Genomic DNA, 23,000 nt, shown 5'->3' with positions numbered 1-23,000 from the left:
TATGTGATTTGAGCCTGGGTAGTGTAGCACGTGCCGAGCTCACTGCTTAGCCACATATTAAGCAAGACATTTGCTCACCCACAGTGAAAATCCCAACAAATTCAAAGCATGTTGTTAAGAAGAGCAAAATTATTATGCATTTGTTTATGATTTTCATATATATATATATATATATATATATATATATATATATCAGTTCCACTGTTCATCAAACACTGTTGAGCACGTCTCCAACAAGAGTGTTTGCCAAGTCTGCATTGATCCAACCCTAAAAACAACTCTGAGACTAAATCCAGAATTTCACAGCATTAATTAATACTAAAGGATCATTCAAAGTCAAATGAAGCATCTATGACTTTCAGGTTCTATCAAAACTCTATTAAACATCTGAACACTGTACTATGACAATATAAGTTAATATTACACACATATGATTAAGGACATCTTTTTATATATTATCTTCTGTGTTGTTTATCTGTACCAGCAAGTTGCATAAGTAAAAAATGAATACATAATAATAATAATAATAAAGCACTCAATGAACACATTGTTAATGGTTTGACTTTATTAATAAGAGCATCATAATCATGGCCCCTGTAATCGATTCCTCATCGCTGAAAGATATGCTAGTGCTTTTCGAAGGTTTAGCAATAACTTGATTAGTAGAAATCCTACAAACAATAGAGGGATGCTCTTGATGTGTGCTTTGGACTTAACCTTTTTTTTATTATTATTATTAATATCTGTGTGCAGGGCTGTGTTTATACATTCGTTCCTTCAGTGATTCCAAGGACATCTTATTTTAACTCAATCCCTGCACTGTTTATAAAGTAGGTGACACTTTGTGCTTGTACTGAACTACACTTAGATTTTTATGCTTGTTTGCTGTTCTAATCAAGGATGTGACTACATGGGATGGTTGACTGTTGCACTACTTTGTGCCCATCTTGTGTTACTATCTTGTATTGTCTATTTTATCTATTACCAATAGTTGTATTCAACTGAAACAAGCTTCACCCAATAACTTTTTAAACATTCTAAAAGTCTAGGAAGGAAGGAATATGGAGGCCTACAAATGGATGGATGGATGTCCCAAAAACCTGAAATCAATGGTTTTATAAACATACTAAATTATGTTAATGAAAATCATTTCTGTGAGGGTTAGGTTTAAGGGTAGGGGATAGAAAATATAATTAGCTTATATAAAAACAATAGAAGTCAATGGAAATTCCCCATTATGATAGAAAAACAGATGCAGGAGAATAAAAATCAATACATTGAGTTGCTGAACAGATCTACTTTCAGTTTGCTGCAGTAGACATGAGGTTGACATAAGAAACCTCCAAGGCAGAGATAAGTAAAGTCATAAGCACTGTGCTTCTAACAGGCAATTAAAAAGAATAAGAGATTAAAAGAAGCCATTAGCCAGGACAGTGAATTAAAGCACAGTTTCAACAGTGAGGGATTACAATTCACCAGCCTACATTCACTCTTTGATCTTTTACCATTCCTTTTAATTAGGTCTATTATTATTCAATGTTTTATTTTTTATTTTTACTTTACCCCCTGAGGACCATTTAATTTAGTTTTCTTCACCTCTACCTTAGCAGTAAATCTGAATTGTGATTTTTGCTTCTTTAAAATGTCTATTTAGAACTTCAGTAAATGCAGTTCTCATCTCAGTCTCTTTTTCAACAAGCTACTTGTATGTTTTTGACGCATGGATTTACGAAACTACACCAGCATGGGCTTTTTCACGTTAATGTGGAGTTGCAAAAACTGCTTTGCAATGTTAAAAGCAGGTTGCAGACACCAAGTTTTTCATGTAAGTACATTACTCCCATGGTCAAAAGGAGGACACGCTGATCGTTTAGTTTGTTATGGACATGATATGCCAGAGATTTCGATAATAGGACATTAAGATCGATATAGGACACTGATGTTCCATGCCTATCAGTATTTTCTACTAGGTATGTACTACATATATATATTTAGGGTCAGTCTTTCAGTCGACATGGGTATGACGTGACCATTTTTTTCATTTCAATCCCTACAACATTCAACACATTCATGAACAAATTCAGAGTTGTCTTTCAGTGTTACACAGAGACACAAATTCAGTCTCTTCAACTTTTCTATCCTGGTTCTGGTGAAGCTCCCCTCTCTTCCTCGACTTCTCAGTCTCCTTGTCTCCTGTTTGCACCCAGATAGCATTCTGCCTCTACTTTTCATAAGCCACTTCAATCATTCTTTACATCATATTGGTTCTTTTAACCTGTGTCAATGCCATGCCCCCCATGACAGCTCTCTTCCCCGTGAATGATTAACACAGGAAAGTACAGAGCATCTTGGTAAGTGGGTGGCCTGTCTCTCCCATCCTCCCTGGCCTCTCCGTTCTCTCTCTCTTCCACTTGTTCCTGGCCTGTCTCCTCGACGTCGTCATCTTCTAGCCCCTCACTCTCTAAAACACCCCTCCTCTCCTCATCTGGCACTCTAAACCCAAGACCAAGGAAACCCCCACCACCGTCCTCCACACGGCCGCCCATCCCACCTCCGATGCTTCTCGAGTGAAACAGGCAGGGATGGCGGCTTCTTGCAGTATGCAACCGGCCGAGAGAGAAACCACTGCGACTAAGGGAAAGCCTACCGCCGGGTCTAATGGGAAATGAGTTTGTCCCTGCAGCCATGTTCCCTCTAAACCAGGAAGGGAGCGAAGAGCTGCTTGTTGAGCGCCGGCACCTGGGGCAGCTCTGAAGGAAGTAGCTAGAATTGCGTCGCATGCGTGCAGCCATTGCAACCGACAAGGGTGTGTTTGTATTCATATCCAAATCCATAAGCAAGGCCTCGGAGTAGCTAGGTACCATCTGCTGGTTACAACAAATGTGCCATTCCAGTTCAGTCATATCCACTGTGTTGATCCGCAGAGTGGGACCCCCAGTGCCATGCTCCAAACCTGTACAGTAATTACCTGTCTCCGTATTATCATTATCATTTGCGTCCTCGTTCTCGCCGAACAGTTTCTCGACATGGTAGTGGACGTATGCAGTACGGTACTCGGCAATCACACGAAGAGGCCATGATAGCAGGAAAGCTGAGGCCAGCCAGTAGACCCAGCGTCTGGTGTACCAGGGAGGTCGCGAAGGGTCTGGGAACGCCAGCATGTGTTCCCGAAAGTCGACGTTTTTAAGGTGCATGCCCTCCCGTGCTTCCATGTAATCATCCAGACCCTCATTGTCCCCGAAGAAGCGTGCTCGCTGTGTGAGGTAGCCGGTCTCCGCGCGGGCGCTGGCGAAGCTGAAGCACTTGGTGAAACGCAAGCGAGTGACAGGATGTTCCAACAGGCCCTGCAGCTCTTTTGAAACGTCTTTGACACCGAGACGTGAGTAATCAAACTCGGAGCTTGCTGCGTGCGTGTTGACCCGTTCATGGTACACCTGTGTAGTCGTATAGGCGTCTCCATTTCGGTAGCGCGTCACCTGTCTGGTACGGCGTACGTAATGGTAGCTGATGGCCTTCCACCAGATGCAGGGTGTGGCTTGTTGCAACCTCTGAATCCTGTCATACACCGCACTGATTTCCACCTGAGCAAGGTTAGTTGTTTTAGAGTAGCAGTGCCAGCACTCCACCAAGTAGACGATGTACAGCATGGCCAGGAAGGCTACAGGTATATAGACATAGCCGTTGGAACATGGGCTGTCATGGTATAGTCGGGCATTACCCTTGTAGAAGTAGGCTTGGTCATCAAAAGTAATTACGGTGATGCGGTATAGGGAGCACCAGCCTAGCGTGCCAAAGCAGCCGTACATGAGCAAGGTGAGCAGCAGGCACTTCCAGTGGGACTCTCTGCACAGTGAACCACTCAGGGACTGCTTGAGAGGACGCTGCTATAGGTGGGACAGAGGGTTGTGCAGATGGATAGGAAATTGAATGGGGCAGGGTTCAGTAACAGATGGGTTGGAGGGTATTGGACAGAATGGGAATGAGAAGATGTCAAAGCCAAAAAAAAAAAAGGCAGAGAGTGGATGGTTGGGGGAGAACGGGAGGGAAAGAAAGAAAATGTACAAATTAGTTCTGACAGAAATGCATACAACACTTTTGGTACATTGTAGAACAGTGTTTTTAAACTTTTTTATGGCAAGGATGCCTAAATATGATCTCTTATGTGCAGGGGCGGCATTTCCAAATGGCAAAGTGTACTAGTAGCACACCCTGCCAAACCCTGCTGTTTGTTGCCATAGGGTTTTGTGGAACGCTGCCACTGCGAACATTTTTTTAGTTCTAATTAATATAATAAAGATATTATTAATAATAACATTTATATAACACTGGATTTTACTGTGTGAATAATATTAAACATCATATAAATAAATTTGTTTTTAAAATGATCATTGCCATTATATAATAATAAATAAAATAATAATGGTTGCACTTTATTTTACAGTACGTGTACTAACATGTACTTATATTGCACTTACAGTGTATTTATATAAGAAAGTTCTGGTAACACAAGGTAACTACATGGGGTAGGGTTAGGTTTAGGGGTAGGTTCAGGGTTAGTACCTAGTTATTACATAGTTATTGTAATTACTATAATAAGTACATAGTATGTACATGAGGAACAGGACTGTAAAATAAAGTGGTACCATAATAATAATAACTAATTATATATGTATTTTTTTCTACCCACTACTGAATATATGTTATATGTAAGAACAATTTCAGTTCAAATTTATTTTTATGGCACTTTCCACAACAAATACTGTTCTAAAACAAATTCACTTTGCTTTAGATGACAATGGCAAAACTCCCTAGAAAGATACACAACTATCTTTAAAAAAAAAAAGTATGTTGCAAGAAAGGAGAGATGAGCACTCATTTTTGCCTTCTTACTGTTAAACAACTATGGCTGCCAATAGAATAATATAATAAACACAGCAAGCTTTAAAAAGCAGAATGCCCATCATATATTATTACTTTTACATTTTAAATGCATTTTTTACATTTATTTTCAACCATATTTTTCTACAGACCCCTTAAGACTCCTTTGCAGCCTCCTGGGAGTCCATTTTTAACCCATGTTTTACATGATTCAGCAAACTAGTATATTGCATTTGTATTACAACATGCACAGCTGAGTGAAGCACAGTCTGCTATATCCACTCTGACATGCAGCAGAGAGAACTCGGTAATAGATCATTCTCCTGAGGGCTGAATACATTTCCTGGCAGCTGGTAACACAAACCATGTCTCCTTTTTAAAACACTCTGTATGGCTGTGGAGAGGAAGTCTAGAAGCTTTTAAACATCACTGAGTGCATGATCTCGACTAAATGCATATGGATCTCTACTGCCTAGTCTGATCCCAGTGGTGGCTTGCGGTATTGTGGCCATATGGGCAAAGATTAACTGTTTCCAAACTAGTAAGAGGGGAGAAAATAATTAACCAATCAGTTTCTCAGAAACACGTTAAAAAATATATGATTTTATATGGTTGGTCTGCAATATTCTTTTTTCTTGTCCTATCTTTATCCTATTTCCCTGCTGTCTGTAGCAACATCACTTACACACTCTCTAATACACACACAGACACTTACACACATAAATCAGCTAATAGTACGAGCAATGCCCTTGCTGTGAGAAACTGCAGCACTAAAAGCAGGCTGCAGCCCAAGCGTGGCATGGAGGCTGCACTCCTCTTGGCAGGAGTTTAATTGTTCCTTTTACAAGGACAAGAGAGCAAACTGGGATGGGAGGGATAGAATCCATTAGGGCCTGCGGTGAGCTTGACCATGTGCATGAGCTAATATCTACGTAGGTTTTTAATAATGGCAACTTAAACCATGATACTTAATATTACATAAATGTAACACTCTCATATATACATATTTATTTTATCTATAGTTTTATATGTCTGTAAATGTTGGATTAGAAAGTATCATTACTCTTACAAATTTTTATAAAATATGCACCATTATCACAAATTAATTATTTATTCACTAGATGATTTCACTGCACTGCATCTCAGAGAGGTGCAATTTTGGGAGGGTGAGAAGCTAGTGTTGGTACTACAAAAACATGTTTCCTAAGAGATGCGAACGATATTCAGTAAGATCCAATACTGGAGGCTGATGAGGACACGGCAATTGAACAAAATTGCAGTTATGTATAAATAGTGGAAAAGGTTAGCTTGCTATTTCATAGCCACTCTAATAGGTTAAATAATTTAAATGCCCCGAGAATGTCTGCAGTCATATGATCATGATTGCTTTTTACATGAGAGGCATCGGTTGATGGGCAGAATCATACAATCAAGCCCAAGTGTGTTTTCCTGCAAGTATGTATGAGTCAATTCATTATTTGCCCTCTTGGGAAAGAGGATAAGACAACAAAACAAGTGGCTATGCTTTTGCTCACTTTACTTCCTAATTGTGCATAAAGTGTTGGGAACCAAGAAACATATTCATATTCAGGTAAAACTCTTATTCTTACATATTTTATATGATCTGCTCGCACAACAGTTTCAGAAAAAAAAGTACTAAAGCCCTACAGGGAGCACATTGGTATCATAAATGTCCATATTAATTAGTAGCTTTTGGAAGGGTTGCCTCTTATGTGCGATTCCCAAAAGAAAAACTGCAATGAGTTTTACTGATTAACAACTTGCACCTTACAACTACTGTGAGACTTAAATAAATGTAGCTACTGGGAGAATTTTGAAATGTTAATATAAATAAATGAATGTTATCCTATTTTGTTGTTTGTTCATCATTCATGTTGTTTTTAAATATGTTGTTAAGGCAAATTATTGGATTTTATTTATGACACCTCTAAACTATTGTAAAGATTGAATGCTTGTGTAAACAATGTTTGCATGAATTGTTTTCAATATATTTATTATTGCATCATCTCATCTTCTAGCAGTGAAGACTGACACGAAATCATTAATGAACAGGAATCAGTAAGGGGAAATTCTTTACAATTTCCATCCCTGGTAAAGGCTTTCCTTTCATTTCTATTTATGAGTGCAATATTTTGAGATAAAGGGCGTTGCACTCATAAAATATTCAGTCTGAACAAATGATATTGAGAGTGAAATGCATCAATGGTTGGGCTACAGAGCACACTAACCAGTGGATAGCTAGTTCACAAGAGAAACTAGTTGTGCGTTAGAAGCTTGTGGATACACTAACAATGGTAAGTAGTAGAGGAGAAAGAGATGAAGTCATACATTAAAACAGGAACATCTGAGTGCCCTCTTAGTCTTAATCGCCTTGTCAGCATACACATCTATTTCTATCTGACCAGGCCAGTGCTCAATGAGACGCGTTTATCCACAAAGCATCCAGACTCAGTAGAAGACACGCTGCTCTGTATGAAGCAGAGAACAGCTGAACAACACACAACTGAAAGCTGTCACTAAACAGAAATAGTTGCAGCTAAAAGGACAGATACGTTTGTAAGTGACAATGTAGCACAAACATTATGAAAACTCAATAATGATTACAAAAACGTCCCTTCCCCCACTGTCTCTCAGTCTATTGATCGGTCTGTAACAGTATACGGGGGGTAAACTCTGCAACTGAGGGTGTGAGTGAGAGAAAGAATCGAGAGGAGGCTTGTAACAGTCAAAGAATGGATTTAAAGACATGCAAGGCACTGTGTGTGCTGTTAGAAAAGTGTATGTTTTAATTACTGGATTTTCTTTAATGAACTACATAAAGGATGAATAACCATTCAGAAAATATGACACCCCCTGAGACCCTGACCTCCAGTTATTTTAGATAATGTTTTGTGAGCCAGGTGGGAAAAGTCAAAGTGAGAAAATCTAAGCACAAAGAAAGCCTAGTTTTCAATGCACATATTTAAGGTGATATAGTTTTTTCATTTTAAAATATTTTCTTCTGTCCAACTTCATGTAAATAAAGCAGATTGGTTTCTCTGAAACTGTCTTTTTTTAATAAAACACAGTAAAAACTATAGGCAAAAAGCTATAGGAACCTATATAGCCAACCCTCTCTGTATTAGATGCATGATATCATTCTTTCTATCACAGATCTGACACAATAGAGAAACAGGGAAATAATGGGGGAGCATTCTCTTCAACTAGCTTTCATCCTTTCTATGGCAACATAGCATATAGATAGGTTACAGGCCCCTCCCCTTAATAAACAGGCAGTTGCAATACAGATTAAACAAAGTCAAATGCCTTACTGGTTAGTCTCAAACTGACATAACACATTCTTAAATGACAAAACAATGCAGTGCTCATGCACAGCATAATTTCACGTAAGTGATTATTTCAAAATAATATTTTCTCAAGGTGATTAACTCTCTGCTGTACCAATTTTCATCCAAGATGGCAAAAAAATAGATAAAAATAAAGGTTAAAACTTTAACTTGATCACACTACATTTAGTACTAAACAATTAAGAATCATATAAATAATTTGCATGTAATGAATAATTGCTTGAATGTGTTTGTTAAGCATCATTGTTCACTGAGAGTGGATACACCTCATCTGTTATCTAGATTTTGTATTGTATTTTTTAGTACATACCTTCATATATTCTTAACTTGTATTATTTGTTTAAAATTTAAGTGAAAATTAAAGGATTTTAGGTTCCAGTTTTATTCGATTATGTCACATAGTGTGAAATTAGCGTGAAGTCTGTAAATGAATAGTGTATTAAAAAGAACAAACATTTTATTCTGGCATCAGTAAATTGGATAGCAATCACACACTTTCACTATAAATAAAAGCATCTGATTAATTTCCTTTCATGCTTGCACATTGTTGCTTACAGGCAAGATAGCTAAAACTATTATTATTATTTTTTCTCTCTAATTTTGTCTTTGAATGTATTAACAGCCTAACAAAATGTTAAGAACTGGGTAGAAAAAAATAGATAAAATCTAAAAGAATATATATATATATATATGTATATGTGTGTGTGTGTGTGTGTGTGTGTGTGTGTGTGTGTGTGTGTATATATATATATATATATATATATATATATATATATATATATATATATATATATATAACACATAAATGTCAATTATATTTTCTTTTTTCTAATCACATTTCAATTTCTACATCTTTAGACAAATGTAACAGAACGAGAAGAAACTCATGGTTTTATTTACCAACATCTTCACGCCTTACCTCCTCCCTTCCGCCCCCGTTCAATGTGGGCGCTTCTCCCGTCACCGTCACCCCTTGCATTTTTCACTAACATGTATTATCACGGCATACACCCTCCAGGATGAAAAATAGCACTGCGGTCCACCGTCAGGACCTCTTCGTAACCTATTTCACCCCATCAGCGGTGAGAGCCACCAGGTTTCTATGGTGGCGACGTTCACTACACAAGAGCATCCCGCAAAAAACGATGCGTCCTTTCCTTTCCGTGTCTTTGAGGTTATCACATCACCTAACGCCAGCAGCGATTCTTTTGTGAACTAATCCGGCCAAGGATCAAGGATGCGCTTGATTTCCCCTCAGCCTGTGTGACAAAAGCATCGCAAGCTCGAGAGGGAGAGATGGCTGGATAACAGCGAGTGCATCATATTCGCAGTCGTTTTTGTCGAAGGATGCCGATCACGGTGTGTCGTAATCAGTGGCTGCGAGATTAATCTTCTATAATTTTCTCTACGTTTTAATCTGATGACAAACCGAAATGATGAAATGACGGAATCCTCGGACTCTTCCTCCCGAGCATCTTGTATTTTCCACCTCAGCCTCTTTTCACCTGAGCGATCTCCTTGTGCTCCGCTCTGACGTCATCCTTAAACGCGCCTTCAAAGCCTCCTAATAATTGGCCAGTTCAAAACAACCCACTGGCAGCGCGTGCACATGCAAGGTTACGGTTTTAAATGCAGGTCCTATAAGTGGTTTAGTTTTCTTACTGCTTATTTAATAGTCAGAGATATAAGTATATTATATTAAGTATATTTAAGTATATATATATATATATATATATATATTTTTTTTTTTAATTCAGTTAAAGTGCACAAACATAGAAACAAAAACATACAAGAATTTTATTTTTGTGTGAACAATGACTTTATACATTTTATACTGCTTCAGTGTAATTTGTCATTCAATACAATACAATACATCCAAATTATTCTCCTAATTCCAATATTTCTGGAAGTGAGAATTACTGTACTAAAGTGCACGTGGAACAAAATGAATTAGAATTCATCAATAATATGTCCTCAAATTTTTTCTTCAGCGCTATAATTGGGGGATTCAGGTTGAACACGGTGATGTATTACCTTCCTCAATATGTGTCAGTTTGTAGTTGCTTTTTGTCATTATCAGTCTCTGTGGATGTTCAGCTTGAAGATGATTCTGCAGATCGCCCCGTGTCTGTGCAGTCAAGCCACACTCCTCACACACATACAGTTTGTCCCTTCGCTCTTTGTAGGCATACTGTTGAGTAACGGCATGGATCTTCTTCATGTGAGACTCTAAAGAGCAGCGCTGAGTGAAGGCTTTAACACACATAGTGCACTTATAAGGTCTCACACCTGCATATTGTAAGTTGAAAGGAAAGTTAGAGGTTAAAATATTAAACATGTAACCTAAATATACTTATTTAAATGCAAACTTACCAGTATGAGTACGTACATGCCTCTTCAGGTCAAAAGCATCATTAAATCCTTTTCCACAGTGCTCACAAGAGTACTTTTTCGTTTCACTGTGGCACTTCTTATGGCGTTTCAGCATACGTGCTGAGGTGAATGTCTTCTGGCACACCTGGCAGGACAACACTGAAGCAGGTGGAATATCTGCTAATTTGTTTGCATTATCTGGGATGACTGGTAGAAGGGATGTGTTACCTGTAGTTATCTGAAACCGGGAGAACAATGGAAAGAGATGATCTTTACACACACACACACAAATCATTACAAAATGTGTGTTTTAAACCAAAAGAATTGTAGGCTCACCTTTATCTTCGAGCGTGAGTAAGGCACTCTTTGAGTCCTCATGCGGCTTTCTGGCTTATGATCAGGTTGACTCTGTGCAGCAGAAGATGGCAGCTGTGCAGACAAGACATGGGACTGAACCTGTAGAAATGTGTTGCTTTTTTGTGTAGTTGTGAAGCAGGAGTAGTCTGCAATGCTGCCCTCAGAGACTTCATGCACATATGGTGGAAAAATGGACTCTAAAGAGCAGCAAGAGAAAAGAGATGTTTAAGTTGCAGAAGAGAGAGATCAACAGTTTTTGACTGCCCACTAATTTCAGGTATATTTTCATTATTAAATTAAATTGAATTTATGCATTTAGCAGACGCTTTTATCCAAAGCGACTTACAGTGCATTCAGGCTATCAATTTTTACCTATCATGTGTTCCCGGGGAATCGAACCCCCAACCTTATTATTATTATTTAATGCAAAAGGATAATTTTTTTGTATTATTTAATGCACGTAATTAGTATAAACATTCAATAAAATAACAGTAGCCTATCACAAGTCAATATCAAGTAATTTATAAGACATTTAAATTATTAAAAAAACATATAACAAAATTCAATTTGGCTTACAAAATACCTCATAACATTTTCTTTTTGTTTAGTCTAACTGCATTTGTCAAGTGATCTGTTTCCAACAACAACCATGGTTAAAATAAATGAATTATGTAATAAAGAAAATATAAATTAAGTATTAAACTATGTTTACTCCCCACCCAGTGACACGCGAACATGAACGAGACACTCACCAGGTATGTAAACGTCCCCGCGCGCGGAATCCGGAATCTCACTCCAGCTTCTTTTTTCAGCGGCAGTGTTCACTTTTTTGACCAGGAATGCGCGAGGCATTTTCTAAAGCACTAGCAAATGATTTATGGTTGTCTAAGAGTACAGAGTTGTTTTAAGCGGATCCTCTCGCAACTTGCAGTTCTACAGTTATCCACAATTCAGCTATCGCTTTCCATATAACAAGGAAACGGCCAGGTGAGGTTGCGCATGCGCATAAATATAACGGCGCAGTGCAGGTAGCCTGCAGGTAAAACCGGTTTTCAAAGAAATTTTATTTTAATCTTAATGAGAAAAGTAAACATGTTACTTTGCACCGTTTTAAATATTACAATGTTCGTGTTATAATTATTTATCAACTTTTTAAAGCATGTCTTCAGGTTTTTTGTAGAGTGTGCCTGCTCCTTTGTTTATGTAGGCTTGTTGTCTTTGGAGGTGGCTGGGTGTTGTTAGGCGTTATTGCTGTAACAGTGGGTTATCAGCAGGGGGGCAGACGTGTCCTGTCGCACAGGCTACTTAAAACACCGTTAGTCATTAAAAAAATAAACTTAAACTTAAAATATATAAATATGTATAATTAAGAGGATTAAGTAGTTTTTACGCTGCTACATTAGACGATAAAGTTTACTTTGTAGCAACTGTAATGAGTTTGGTTTACATCAAAACACTCTATGCAAATTAGTTTGCGGCATATGTTAATCTCTCAAAAATCTGATAAGAGTTAACAGCCCTCCCGCAAACATATACACAATGAAAACACAAACACACCTGTAATCCCCGTCTGTTTCTAAAGTAAACTGTGAAAATGAATACAGTCTGTTTGACATGATGTCCGTGCACTTTGTTGATGCTGCATCAGTGGACAAAGTTTATGTAGCTATAGCAGGAAAGCAGGTTTGCATCCGTTGATATAGGTTTAAATATAACACTTCAGTACACGCATACCTTCCCATTAAAAAATGAATGAATAAATAAATAAATAAAAATAGCGAATCATGTCACAGCCTGGCATAAAACAACCCATTAAAAGCCTTTAAGCAAAATGTCTAATCTAGCCTAATCTTTGAAACAGTTTTGAAACACTTAACTTTAGGCTATAGCTACAGTTTAAACTCTTATATATATATATATATATAGTATTTTTTGTAGCTTATATTATAATAGGCCCTACGTTTATAATATAATAATATGTTTTAACAATTTATTTATTTTTTTATTTATTTTTTGGAACATCTCTTTTAGAAAAACGGAGAAACGTGAACTGTATCAATTGGACAAATGAGGCTTCCGTAGTTTACAAGAGTGCAAACATGGCGTCGACCTAGTGCCGTTCAGATCGGTCAGCATGTTAGATAAAATGAGAGAGTCAAAATATCCATAAATGTGTGTTGTTTGAAAATTCGGAGAATTTAAGAGGTTTATTAAATCATGGGTATTCAATGCTTGTTGTTTGGTCTAAGGACCTCTCGGACATTTATTTCAGCTTATCGATTCACAGGTATTCAGTCTTCAAGAGCGTTCGTGTTTACAGCTTCACAAACCTTTAAAGTCAAAGACATCAGAAGCATCTCATGTTGCCACGTGCGCGCGGTTTCAGTCAGGAATGCCTATTCCTTCACCTCCGCTGCCGTCGCAAAGGACGTGGTTCTCTTCGAACACGACCGGACGCGTTTTTTCAGACTTTTGGCCATATTTTGCGCTGGCCAGTTTCTATTTTGGGTATATCTTGCTCAATTTGCTTTCACAAGTCTTCGAGACACTAGGAAAAATAGTAGTGAACCACAAAAGGTCAGAACAGAGCTAGGGGGGCTTTTCAGTTTTGATATGAATCTCGGTTCAAATGCCTGGAGGTATGGATTCACTCTTGGGTGCCTAATTATTGGTAAGCCTTAACTCCGCTTTTTGCATTTTTTATGTATTGCAGCTCTCTAATAGTGTTTTTCTGTTGTTCTAGGAGGAGGAATCGTTGGCGTGGCAGTATTGTTCAGCCGCCGTTCTGTGAGTCGTGTAATTCTGCATAAAGGAGGTGGAAAAGTCACAGTATCTACACAATCACCGCTGGGACCTCTGAGAGCTCACAGTCTAACTGTGCCTTTGTCTCAAGTGGCCTGTCATGCACACAGACAGGAATCCTCTTCATTTATCCCACTTAAAATCAAGGGGTACAAGTTCTACTTCATTTTGGACAAAGAAGGGACTCTGAACAACCCCAAATTATTTGACATTACTGTTGGGGCCTACAGGCCCTTATGATGTAATTTATACCCCTGTGTCTCTGCAGTCCAATGTGTATGTGTCATACATCTGCTATTCATTTTCTTTTATGTTGCCTTGAAAAAAAAAAAAAAACAAGCACTGATTTTACAAGAGAAATAAACTGTGACTTTTCTGTTCATAACAAAACTTTTTACTTGGGATTTGTGCTGACAAGCTTATTCTGAATTATGACACAGGCTTACTCATACAAGTCTGACTAAAAATTAAATTATAGTTCTGTCTTTGCATTTTTTTTTTTCAGCAGCATTGATGTCTGACTCAGAAAATAATCCACACGAGGTGGCTGTTACACCTTCAATGTGCATTATTGTATAATAATTCAACTGGGTAGGGAACAGATATAATCAATCAATCATTCTGCTTATACTAAAGTTACCACACCTCAAGATTTAGTTTTTAGATGTTGTATTTCAAGACATTTGTCTGGTTTTTTTCTCGTTTGTAGGACTAATTACCTAAGTTATGAACCTCATAACATGCCTCCATTGCTAATTCTAAAATGTCATTTTTGAGGTAGTAGTAATTAGAGAAAGATTAGATTCTGTGTCTCTCAACAGTGTGTGTGTGTGTCAAGATATTTTTAAGGTTCAGTCAAGGTTATCTGAAAATAATTTATTTGGTTGATAAAAGTTATATATAATATACTTTTTTAAAAATAAAGTGAATGCCCTTTTTTATTTTTTCCTTTTCACGTGTTAATGTGTTCTTGAAGACAGTCCAGACCAGCCTTAAAATGAGCCATGTATCAGTTCAGTGATTCACGGATGTACCAGTTCTGCAACGGTTGGATTATTCATACATTTCAAACCTACACGTCACTTGGCAAAAGAGGTCTGTAAGTGAAGTTCAACATGTGAAGCTTCTCCAGCTCTCAAACCACGTGTTAAACTTACTGGTTTTCCTAGTGAATATAATTTCAGCGACAGTTAGTTGGCGCTATTGTCTTCAAAAGTAGTGGCCATTAGAGGCACACTAGTGACCAAGGAGGAGAAAAGGCGGTAGATTGGAAACGATAGATGCTCCACTCTTTTAGATGCTCCAGTGATGGGGAGGAGAGAGAGAGAGAGAGAGAGGGTGTGGGTGTGGGTGTGAGGAGGCGCTGAAACACTTGAAGAAAAGTTGTAGCACGTGCTTTGGTTTATTTTTCCATCATTCGTTCTGATGGATTTATCATAGTTCTGTCATTTTATTTTACTGACTTTTTCCCCTCGGGGACTATTGCAATGGACAGCACGGGAGATGGGTTTAAGCGAACTTAAGAAACAGAAATAATATGAACTCGAAAAAACACGGATCACATATTGATCACAATGAACCGTAATGAAGGAAGAGAATCATATTATCGTTTGCATGACTCCCAGTTTTCTCCAGCATGGGTGGACCCGGAGAATTCAACCGCACTTCCGGTAAGCTTTTTAAAAAATATTTTCAAGATATTTTCGTATGTCTCCAAAAGCAAAGAAATACCACAACGACAGATACTAATTGTTCAGTATTCTGAAGAAGAAAAATGTTGCCATTTTTTTTGTTAATATTATTTAATATCAAGTTTATTTATTGCAGAATCTTACCGAGGACACTACATCCAGCCCAAATCTTGATGTAATTACATCTAGTCCAGATCTTCAGTGGCTTCTGCAGTCCTCTTTATTTTCCCATTCAGAGGCCACCTTGGGAGCATTTTCCTCATTCGGACCCACCACCATGCCCAACTGCCCCTGTTTGTCACAGTGCAGTCCTGACCCGTCCTGGAATGGAGCAGTGGGGGACAGTTCAGTGGGACATGATAACAAAAATGTAAGTTTCTGATACTTCCGATATTTTCAGCGTTTAGAATGCAGAATGTAGTGAAAGCAAAGTTCCGGTGATTCATTCATGTATGGTAAAAGAGTGAAATGACTCACACCTGAATCACAAAGCGGCATGAGGAGTGAGTCAGTGCTGTAGTATTTGTGTGGGACTCGGATGGATCATGTTGTCATTCGTGCCAATTGATGAGTAACAGGAACAGCATATTTGGAATCGGATAGAATTGCATAGTATGTTTTCTTGATATCAGCCATAAGATGGCAGCACAATCACTCTTTTAGACTGAAGCTTGGTTCTTAAATGAAAATTTGGAATTGCTTTGCTAACACCTAACACCTCGGCCTTTATAGATGTCCTCTGAGGATCTTGACAGGATAAGGATCCGCAGGGAAAGGAACAGAGTAGCAGCTGCCAGGTGTCGGGACCGTCGTCGGATGCTTATAGACACATTACAAAATGTGAGATTAGTACTTATTTGTGCTATAGACCATGTTTAGCCGTTATGTCCTGAGCTTTTGCTTTTTCTTCCAGGAGACGGAGCATTTGGAACATGTGAAGACACAACTAGAGGAAGAGATCGCTACTCTTGAAAGAGAGAGAGAGAGGCTGGAGTTGGTTTTTGAGGCACACATGCCCATCTGCAAGTTAAATAATGACCCAAACCCAGAATAATTACTGATGCTGGTCATGTTTAGTGCTGAGTCTGCTGGTTCAGATCAGCTGTGAATTATATAACATAATAAGCCTATATTTGCTATAGTAAGTAAAATGTTTCATTGTATTTCAGGGATACCTTGAGGATTATTATCTTGCATGCACAATTCGTTTGACTTGTTTTCATAATAAACCACAATTTCAAATGTCTTTGTTACTCTGTCAAATGTTTTTGGTGTAGCCACAGGTGTGGAGCTTCGTTGGGTGCCAGCTCTATTATTTGTTTATTATTTAGCTAATATCAAATGCTGTAGAATCAAGTATGTTGTGAAATATTTTTACAATTTAAATTAATTGTTTTCTTTTTAAATTTTTTTTAGAATTATTTCTGTACAAAGTTGAATTTTCAACAGCCATTTCTCCAGTTTTCAGTGTTTTTCAGAAATGATTGCAAAACTGTGGCTCAAGAAACATTTAGTTTGTGTGGGGTGGGGGGTTGCTACATATTTTTCTGCATTCTTTGATTAACAGAAAATTTAAAGGAACAACACGTCATTTATCTGAATCAGTCCTTGCTTAATTAAATTACATATCTTTCCACATTTCACCCCAAACTTTTGAACAGTAGTACACAGCTAATAAAAATGTGTGAATTATATCATATTTCATAAATACCATAAATTACATTCACAAGATCACAATTTTATATATTAGTAAAATAAATAAATCACTGAATCATATAATTATTCCAACACCAACAGATGCTCCACTTTAACATTACAACAAATAATAACTTGGAATGATATTTAGGAAGGAAATCAATACCCAAGCAAATGTATGTGTATTTTTAAAACAGATTATTTAAATTACCTAAAATGCCTTAATACACGTTCACTTTGTCTGTAATTGTAAGTTTAGCTTGAGTAAAGTCAGATCCAGAAACATTACGCAAAATAAAAATAATGTATGCATTAGTTTTTGCGTTTTTCTCCACAATTAGTTTATACAATTTAGTGTTGGTTTCAACTTTGTGCTTTGTTTATTCCTTACCAGCAGGTGGCAGTCACACACTCAATAGCGCCGCATGAACACTCTGTGGACTGTGGTGAAACCAGAAACTGCACCCAGGCGATTTTGAGGAGTTTGACAGCTTTTTTGACTACAGTATCAGTCAGCGTTCATCGATAATCCTGGAATTATTTGTTTCGTGCTACAGCATAAAAGATCTGCACCTGCGCGTTTGGAAGTGTATCTACGCAATAAGTTCAGCTTTCAGATGCGTTCTAGAGAGAGATACAGGCTCCACTTTCTGCTGCGTTCTGCCGAGAGCTAGCTGCTCCTCTGACTGAGAGCTTTTCAAAGCAAAACATACATAAAACGTTAAGTTTTCACTTTTCATCATCACTTTGACGTCATCCGTCTCAGAATAAGCAGATTCTCGTGTATCGTTTTGCTTTTTAAATCTCTGCACATCTTGTAAAAACACCTAGAAGTTCATAAACAGTTTATCACAACAGTTATCATTTTATAAGATTGCATTTGTTGTTGCAAATCAAAGTTATGTTTGTCAAAAGCTGCTGTGACCACTGTATGTATGGCAAATTATTTTCAACAAAGCAATTCATGTTTTTAATACATAATTTTAAATATTATTATTTTTATGCTTTTTAAGAAAATGTCTATGGAGTTAGATGTGTTTGTGGGGAACACTACTGTCCTGGATCAAGACGTGTACCAACTGTGGTTGGACGGACACACAGGTTAATAAAGTGCTTTCTAAATGTTGAATGAGTTGCACTTGGTGCATGCTTTTTTGTTTGTTTTTGTTTAAAACTTTTGGTAATGATATAGTCTCAGATGTAGTGAAGATACAGATGGAAGCAGGTGCCTTGTAGGAGTGTGAAGCCAATGCAGAAGTTCTGCACAGTGACACCACGGTGACACCACGGTCTGTGGCCGTACTAGGTTGCATTATGTTTTATAATGTTGTTGCTTTTTAGGTTTAGTAGTGAGAGCATCTTCACTGTTTTGCTGAGCTTGTTTGTTTGTTGCCACATTTGTCCTCTAGGTACTATGAGTTTGATAGTGTGTTTGCCAGGGAGGTGCTGGGTAAGAAACTCTCCAAAGGGACCAAAGAAGACTTGGAAGACATCAGTTTTAAGACTGGGATTGCACTCAAAAGCTGTTGTCGACAGGTGCCGCAGACACTTTGACCTCTCATATTTCTGAATGCCTCACAAAGAAAGAATGATATTGCATGATCAGCAATGCTGTTTTACAGAAATGTTGTCAGAGTACAATCCTTATAAATAATAATAATAATTATTATTATATTTGTTTCCAAATATATTGTCAGTGCACAGTACTTAAATATTATATAATTGTGAGTGTTATTATAAAAATAATTCATTGTTATTATAAAATTGTTGTTATTACTTATTTATTAACATGTTATTAATTTAAATTTCCATAGACAATACTTAGAAATATTAAATTATAATACTTATTATTTGATTTTTTTTCCACACATATTTTCTTAACAAATGTGTTGTTCGTGTGCGACACTTAGAAATATTAAATTATAATAGTTGTTTTTATTATTTTAGTACTAATTTAATAACAGAAATGTTGTCAGTGTACAGTACTTACAAATATGAAATAATGATGATTATTACTATATTCACATTTATATAAATAAATGTTGTCAGCATATAGTATTTATAAATCTTAAATATTATTTGTTATTTTATTCACTTATTTATTTACATAATGTTGCCAGTGTACACTACTTTTAAATGTTAAATAATAGTGTTATTAAATTTTGTAATTAGATGAATATTTATTCATTCATACATTAAAAATCCAGATGATAATCAAGGAAATTTTGGTAACACTTTACAATACGGGTGCCGAATATGCATTAAATAATGCTTAACTAATGCACAGTTAATCATCAGTTCATATATAATATATAAAGTAAAGGTATCATTATGTTATGACTTTACTTGTTGAGGCACATAACTATTAACTAATTGTTAAGTAATATGTCATTGTGGTTATGGATTTTGAATTAGTTAGTTATGTGCCTCAACAAGTGAAGTCGTAACATGATACTTTTGCAAATGATTGGCTAATGATTAATTAAAGCAGACAACTGGGAGTTGAAATGCATGCATGTTATTAAGGAATGAAAACATTATAACACATTTAACTAAGAGAAGTTTATTGATTTCTTAATCTATGAATCATATAGAATGTTTATTTGTTGCAACTGCAGTAATTATTAATAAATTATATTTATATTATATATATATAAATTATACATTAACATTTGATTTTCTATGCATTAGTTAAGCATGCATTAATTCATATTAGTGCCACAGTTTAATTAATCATTACCGAAATGTTTAACCTCCCTCCCTCTGTTTTAACTTCTCTACCATTTTCTCAGTTTGACAATTTCAAGCGTGTGTTTAAAGTGGTGGAAGAGCTAAAAGGCCCCCTGGTGGAGAACATACAGCGTAATTTTCTCCTGTCTGATGTTCTGGCAAGGTGAGACTTTCACACATGTGGTCAAATGAAGCATATTGCTAGTGGTAAAGAGCAGCTGTCCCACCTGTTGAAACTGTGACTATTTCTAACTTTCCAGTTCATTGGATGTAAATCTGAGCCAATCATAATATTTCATACCTGTTCTTGTAATAAAGATGATTTATATGAGGTTAGGCTCTTCAGTACTGTAAATGTGCTATTGTGACTTAATGCAACCAGCTTAGTTATAATTAAACTTACTTAAATTAAAACTTATGTTTCTGCTGTGTTCATCTTCTTACTGTTTTGCTTGATCTCTCTCCTCCATTCATCTTTCTCCTCATACACTCTCTTCTGTTCCTGGCACGCTTTTCACACTCTCTGCTGTCCTCTCACTGACTCAGCCATGTCTCTCTGCAGGGACTATGCTGCCATTTTGTTCTTTGCTAACAGCCGTTTTGAGACAGGGAAGAGAAAGCTACAATACTTGTCTTTCCAGGACTTTGCCTTTTGTGCTGGTCAGCTCATCAGCTACTGGACCGTGGGGGCAGCTGGTAAGATGTTCACCTTAAAGGGTTAGTTCACCCAGAAATGAAAATGATGTCATTAATAACTCACCCTCATGTCGTTCCAAACCAGTAAGACCTCCGTTTATCTTCGGAACACAGTTTAAGATATTTTAGATTTAGTCCGAGAGCTCTCAGTCCCTCCATTGAAAATGTATGTACGGTATACTGTCCATGTACAGAAAGGTAATAAGAACATGGTAGCACTTTATTTTACAGTCCTGTTCCCCATGTACATGCTATGTACTTATTATAGTAATTACAATAACCATGTAACAACTAGGTACTGACCCTGAACCTACCCTAAACCTAACCCGTGTAGTTACCTTGAATCACCAGAACTTACTTAGATAAATACACTGTAAGTACACTATAAGTGTAAAATAAAGTGCAACCAAAAACAGAAAAACTAAACCGCATAACTGTGACAAAACTGAAAAGCTTTTTTTCAAGTATAACTTGCAAACACGTTTGAAAAGCCAGAAGTAAACATCAGTTCTCTATAGGATTATTATTTTTCTTTTACCTTAAAAATACATCAACTTAATTTGATTTAAAAATCACCTGGTGTAGCACACTGAAAAAAAAGTGTTTCATTCATCCAATGAAAAAAATTTAGGGTAATGATTCACATCTATATTTTTTAAGTTGAGCAAATAGTTATTTTTCATTGGCTCAAGTAAAAAAAAATATAGATTTTTTAAAATTTCTTTAAATTCTTTGCATCTTTGTTTTATTCGCACCAACATTATTTGATTTTAACATTTTGAAATAATTTATTTATATAGCATACTTTTTTTATTCTCATTGGTAAAGCATTAATTTAAAACCAAATTTAAAAACTAAAATACTGAATGCTGATTAAGAAACATTGTGTTGATTGTGTTGTTTGGCTTGTAGAACTATGCAGTTATTGTCTTTAATTTCACAGTTCTATGTAGTTTCAACCCAAGTCAAATACAAAAGCTAAATGCTGATGTCTGTACCATCTATGTTTGTATTGAATTTAAGCTACTTACTGCGCAGTTACTGCCGTTAATTTCAGATGGTTACAGTTGTTTCCAACAGCTAAAAGCCAGTTTGGCCTATTAAATACCAAATAAACATCTTGTTTATGCATACTTTCCTTATTTCTTGTTTGTAGTTTAAAAAAAAAAATTAGAAATCAGTATCGGAAAAAAGTCAGTTCAGTGTGTCAGTCTGCTTCGTGCTGTATCACGCATGCGCAGTATCATCAGCTCCTCGGTTCTCGAATCAGACGCATCCGACAGAAACGGTTCTCGGTTCAGTGTACTGGTGATCCGAAAACCGATGCAACCGGTTCTTGACTCGAGAACGAGTCACTCGTTTGTTCGTTATCTGGCGCGGCTCTGTGTTCATCTTCAGTTCTCTCAGAGGTAGTGTCTGCCACATTAAAAAAAGTTAACAGCTTAAGTCATTTGTGGATTAATGCGTATTGGAGACACGAACCATTTAAAACGATTCAGTTCTGTCATGTGGAGGGTAGGGATGAACTCAAATCGCAGACAGGAAGTACAACAAAACGGTTTATTCAAGACAAAAAGGGGAAAACAAAACCCACGAGGGGGAAAACAATGACTAAGGCAGAGACTAAATAACTAAACAAGACTGGGTTGACACGATAAACAACGACTCTAAACACTAGAACACTAACTACAAACAAAACACTCACGGGTAACACAACGACTTCTTCTAGGGGTAACAATGATACAATATCTCACAAGCTAACAATCACAGGAACCATGTAGAAACATATATAGAAACAATGAACCGACAAAAGACAGAGCACACTAGGGGATATAAATAGGAAAACTAATCAAGACACAACAGGTGGCACAGGTAAGGCAATCACGACAACTAGAATAACAAGAGGGGCGGGGCAAGGGAACGAGACAACACAAGCACATGGCCCAAAGACAAGGCCATGTGCTTGTACACAAAACACGGGTCTGTCATGATCCTGCCTCAAGACTAGAGGAAAGTCAGGACATGAAGGCAGAATCATGACAAGTTCCATTTGGTGAACTGGTTCAAAAAGATCCGGTTACATCGAGTGATTCGTTCGCGAACCGGATATCACTAAACTGAAGTGTTTTGAATGCACTCACAACAGACACGGAAGAGAAGACAATGCTGAATAAAGTTTTCTTTTTTTCTTTTTGGACCAAAATGTATTTTCGATGCTTCAATAAAAAAAAATATATCTGACCCTCTGATTTCACATGGACTACTTTGATGATGTTTTTATTTCCTTTCTGGACATGGACAGTATACCTTACATACATTTTGAATGGAGGGACTGAGAGCTCTCGGACTAAATCTAAAATATCTTAAACTGTGTTCTGAAGAGGTCTTACGGGTTTGGAACGACATGAGG

The 23,000-nt window shown here is 37.0% G+C and overlaps 4 protein-coding genes and 2 long non-coding RNA genes across 7 annotated transcripts; 4 read left to right on the top strand and 2 right to left on the bottom strand.

The window, feature by feature from the left end:
- Positions 1 to 543: 543 nt before the first annotated feature.
- Positions 544 to 9,814, bottom strand: LOC127941687 (transmembrane protein 151A-like). The gene is made up of 2 exons (XM_052537037.1): positions 9,166 to 9,814; positions 544 to 3,884 (listed from the first exon to the last, which is right to left on the bottom strand). Exons 1-2 carry the CDS (start codon positions 9,223 to 9,225, stop codon positions 2,271 to 2,273), a joined length of 1,674 nt encoding a protein of 557 aa, XP_052392997.1. The 5' UTR covers positions 9,226 to 9,814; the 3' UTR covers positions 544 to 2,270.
- Positions 9,815 to 10,023: 209 nt separating this feature from the next.
- Positions 10,024 to 12,171, bottom strand: ovol1b (ovo-like zinc finger 1b). The gene is made up of 4 exons (XM_052537048.1): positions 11,729 to 12,171; positions 10,956 to 11,173; positions 10,620 to 10,857; positions 10,024 to 10,535 (listed from the first exon to the last, which is right to left on the bottom strand). The coding sequence occupies exons 1-4, from the start codon at positions 11,826 to 11,828 to the stop codon at positions 10,255 to 10,257; spliced, it is 837 nt and encodes a 278-aa protein (XP_052393008.1). The 5' UTR covers positions 11,829 to 12,171; the 3' UTR covers positions 10,024 to 10,254.
- Positions 12,172 to 13,051: 880 nt separating this feature from the next.
- Positions 13,052 to 14,168, top strand: tmem223 (transmembrane protein 223). Its single transcript, XM_052537055.1, has 2 exons — positions 13,052 to 13,647; positions 13,720 to 14,168. Exons 1-2 carry the CDS (start codon positions 13,194 to 13,196, stop codon positions 14,016 to 14,018), a joined length of 753 nt encoding a protein of 250 aa, XP_052393015.1. The 5' UTR covers positions 13,052 to 13,193; the 3' UTR covers positions 14,019 to 14,168.
- A 187-nt stretch (positions 14,169 to 14,355) lies between these two features.
- LOC127941705 (protein c-Fos-like) lies at positions 14,356 to 16,770 on the top strand. 2 transcript variants are annotated; one of them, XM_052537062.1, is made up of 4 exons: positions 14,356 to 15,448; positions 15,606 to 15,839; positions 16,202 to 16,309; positions 16,386 to 16,770. In XM_052537062.1, exons 1-4 carry the CDS (start codon positions 15,353 to 15,355, stop codon positions 16,521 to 16,523), a joined length of 576 nt encoding a protein of 191 aa, XP_052393022.1. In that variant the 5' UTR covers positions 14,356 to 15,352; the 3' UTR covers positions 16,524 to 16,770. The 2 variants fall into 2 exon arrangements, with proteins under 2 accessions (XP_052393022.1, XP_052393021.1); XM_052537061.1 differs by having other exon boundaries at positions 16,383 to 16,770.
- An 827-nt stretch (positions 16,771 to 17,597) lies between these two features.
- LOC127941711 (uncharacterized) lies at positions 17,598 to 18,446 on the top strand. The gene is made up of 3 exons (XR_008149136.1): positions 17,598 to 17,884; positions 18,178 to 18,265; positions 18,357 to 18,446. It is a non-coding gene; the product is annotated as an uncharacterized LOC127941711 (long non-coding RNA).
- A 12-nt stretch (positions 18,447 to 18,458) lies between these two features.
- On the top strand, positions 18,459 to 20,308 carry LOC127941712 (uncharacterized). Its single transcript, XR_008149137.1, has 2 exons — positions 18,459 to 18,700; positions 19,957 to 20,308. It is a non-coding gene; the product is annotated as an uncharacterized LOC127941712 (long non-coding RNA).
- Positions 20,309 to 23,000: the final 2,692 nt, after the last annotated feature.

This window comes from Carassius gibelio, chromosome A21 (assembly GCF_023724105.1).
Source record: "Carassius gibelio isolate Cgi1373 ecotype wild population from Czech Republic chromosome A21, carGib1.2-hapl.c, whole genome shotgun sequence".
In the NCBI taxonomy this organism is placed as follows: domain Eukaryota; kingdom Metazoa; phylum Chordata; class Actinopteri; order Cypriniformes; family Cyprinidae; genus Carassius; species Carassius gibelio.
Note: the sequence above shows the minus strand (reverse complement) of the source record. Positions and strands in the feature narration are given on the sequence as shown.

Bases quoted from the DNA above. Each gene is read 5' to 3' on its own strand.
- tmem223 (XM_052537055.1), top strand. From the start codon at position 13,194: ATGGGTATTCAATGCTTGTTGTTTGGTCTAAGGACCTCTCGGACATTT. The intron at 13,648-13,719 runs GTAAGCCTTAAC...CTGTTGTTCTAG, and splicing joins TCTTGGGTGCCTAATTATTG to GAGGAGGAATCGTTGGCGTG.
- ovol1b (XM_052537048.1), bottom strand. From the start codon at position 11,828: ATGCCTCGCGCATTCCTGGTCAAAAAAGTGAACACTGCCGCTGAAAAA. The intron at 10,858-10,955 runs GTGAGCCTACAA...TCCCGGTTTCAG, and splicing joins ACTCACGCTCGAAGATAAAG to ATAACTACAGGTAACACATC. The intron at 10,536-10,619 runs GTAAGTTTGCAT...TACAATATGCAG, and splicing joins GCATGTACGTACTCATACTG to GTGTGAGACCTTATAAGTGC.
- LOC127941687 (XM_052537037.1), bottom strand. From the start codon at position 9,225: ATGCAAGGGGTGACGGTGACGGGAGAAGCGCCCACATTGAACGGGGGC. The intron at 3,885-9,165 runs GTAAGGCGTGAA...TCCCACCTATAG, and splicing joins ACGGGGGCGGAAGGGAGGAG to CAGCGTCCTCTCAAGCAGTC.
- LOC127941705 (XM_052537061.1), top strand. From the start codon at position 15,353: ATGAACCGTAATGAAGGAAGAGAATCATATTATCGTTTGCATGACTCC. The intron at 15,449-15,605 runs GTAAGCTTTTTA...TATTTATTGCAG, and splicing joins AGAATTCAACCGCACTTCCG to AATCTTACCGAGGACACTAC. The intron at 15,840-16,201 runs GTAAGTTTCTGA...CGGCCTTTATAG, and splicing joins TGGGACATGATAACAAAAAT to ATGTCCTCTGAGGATCTTGA.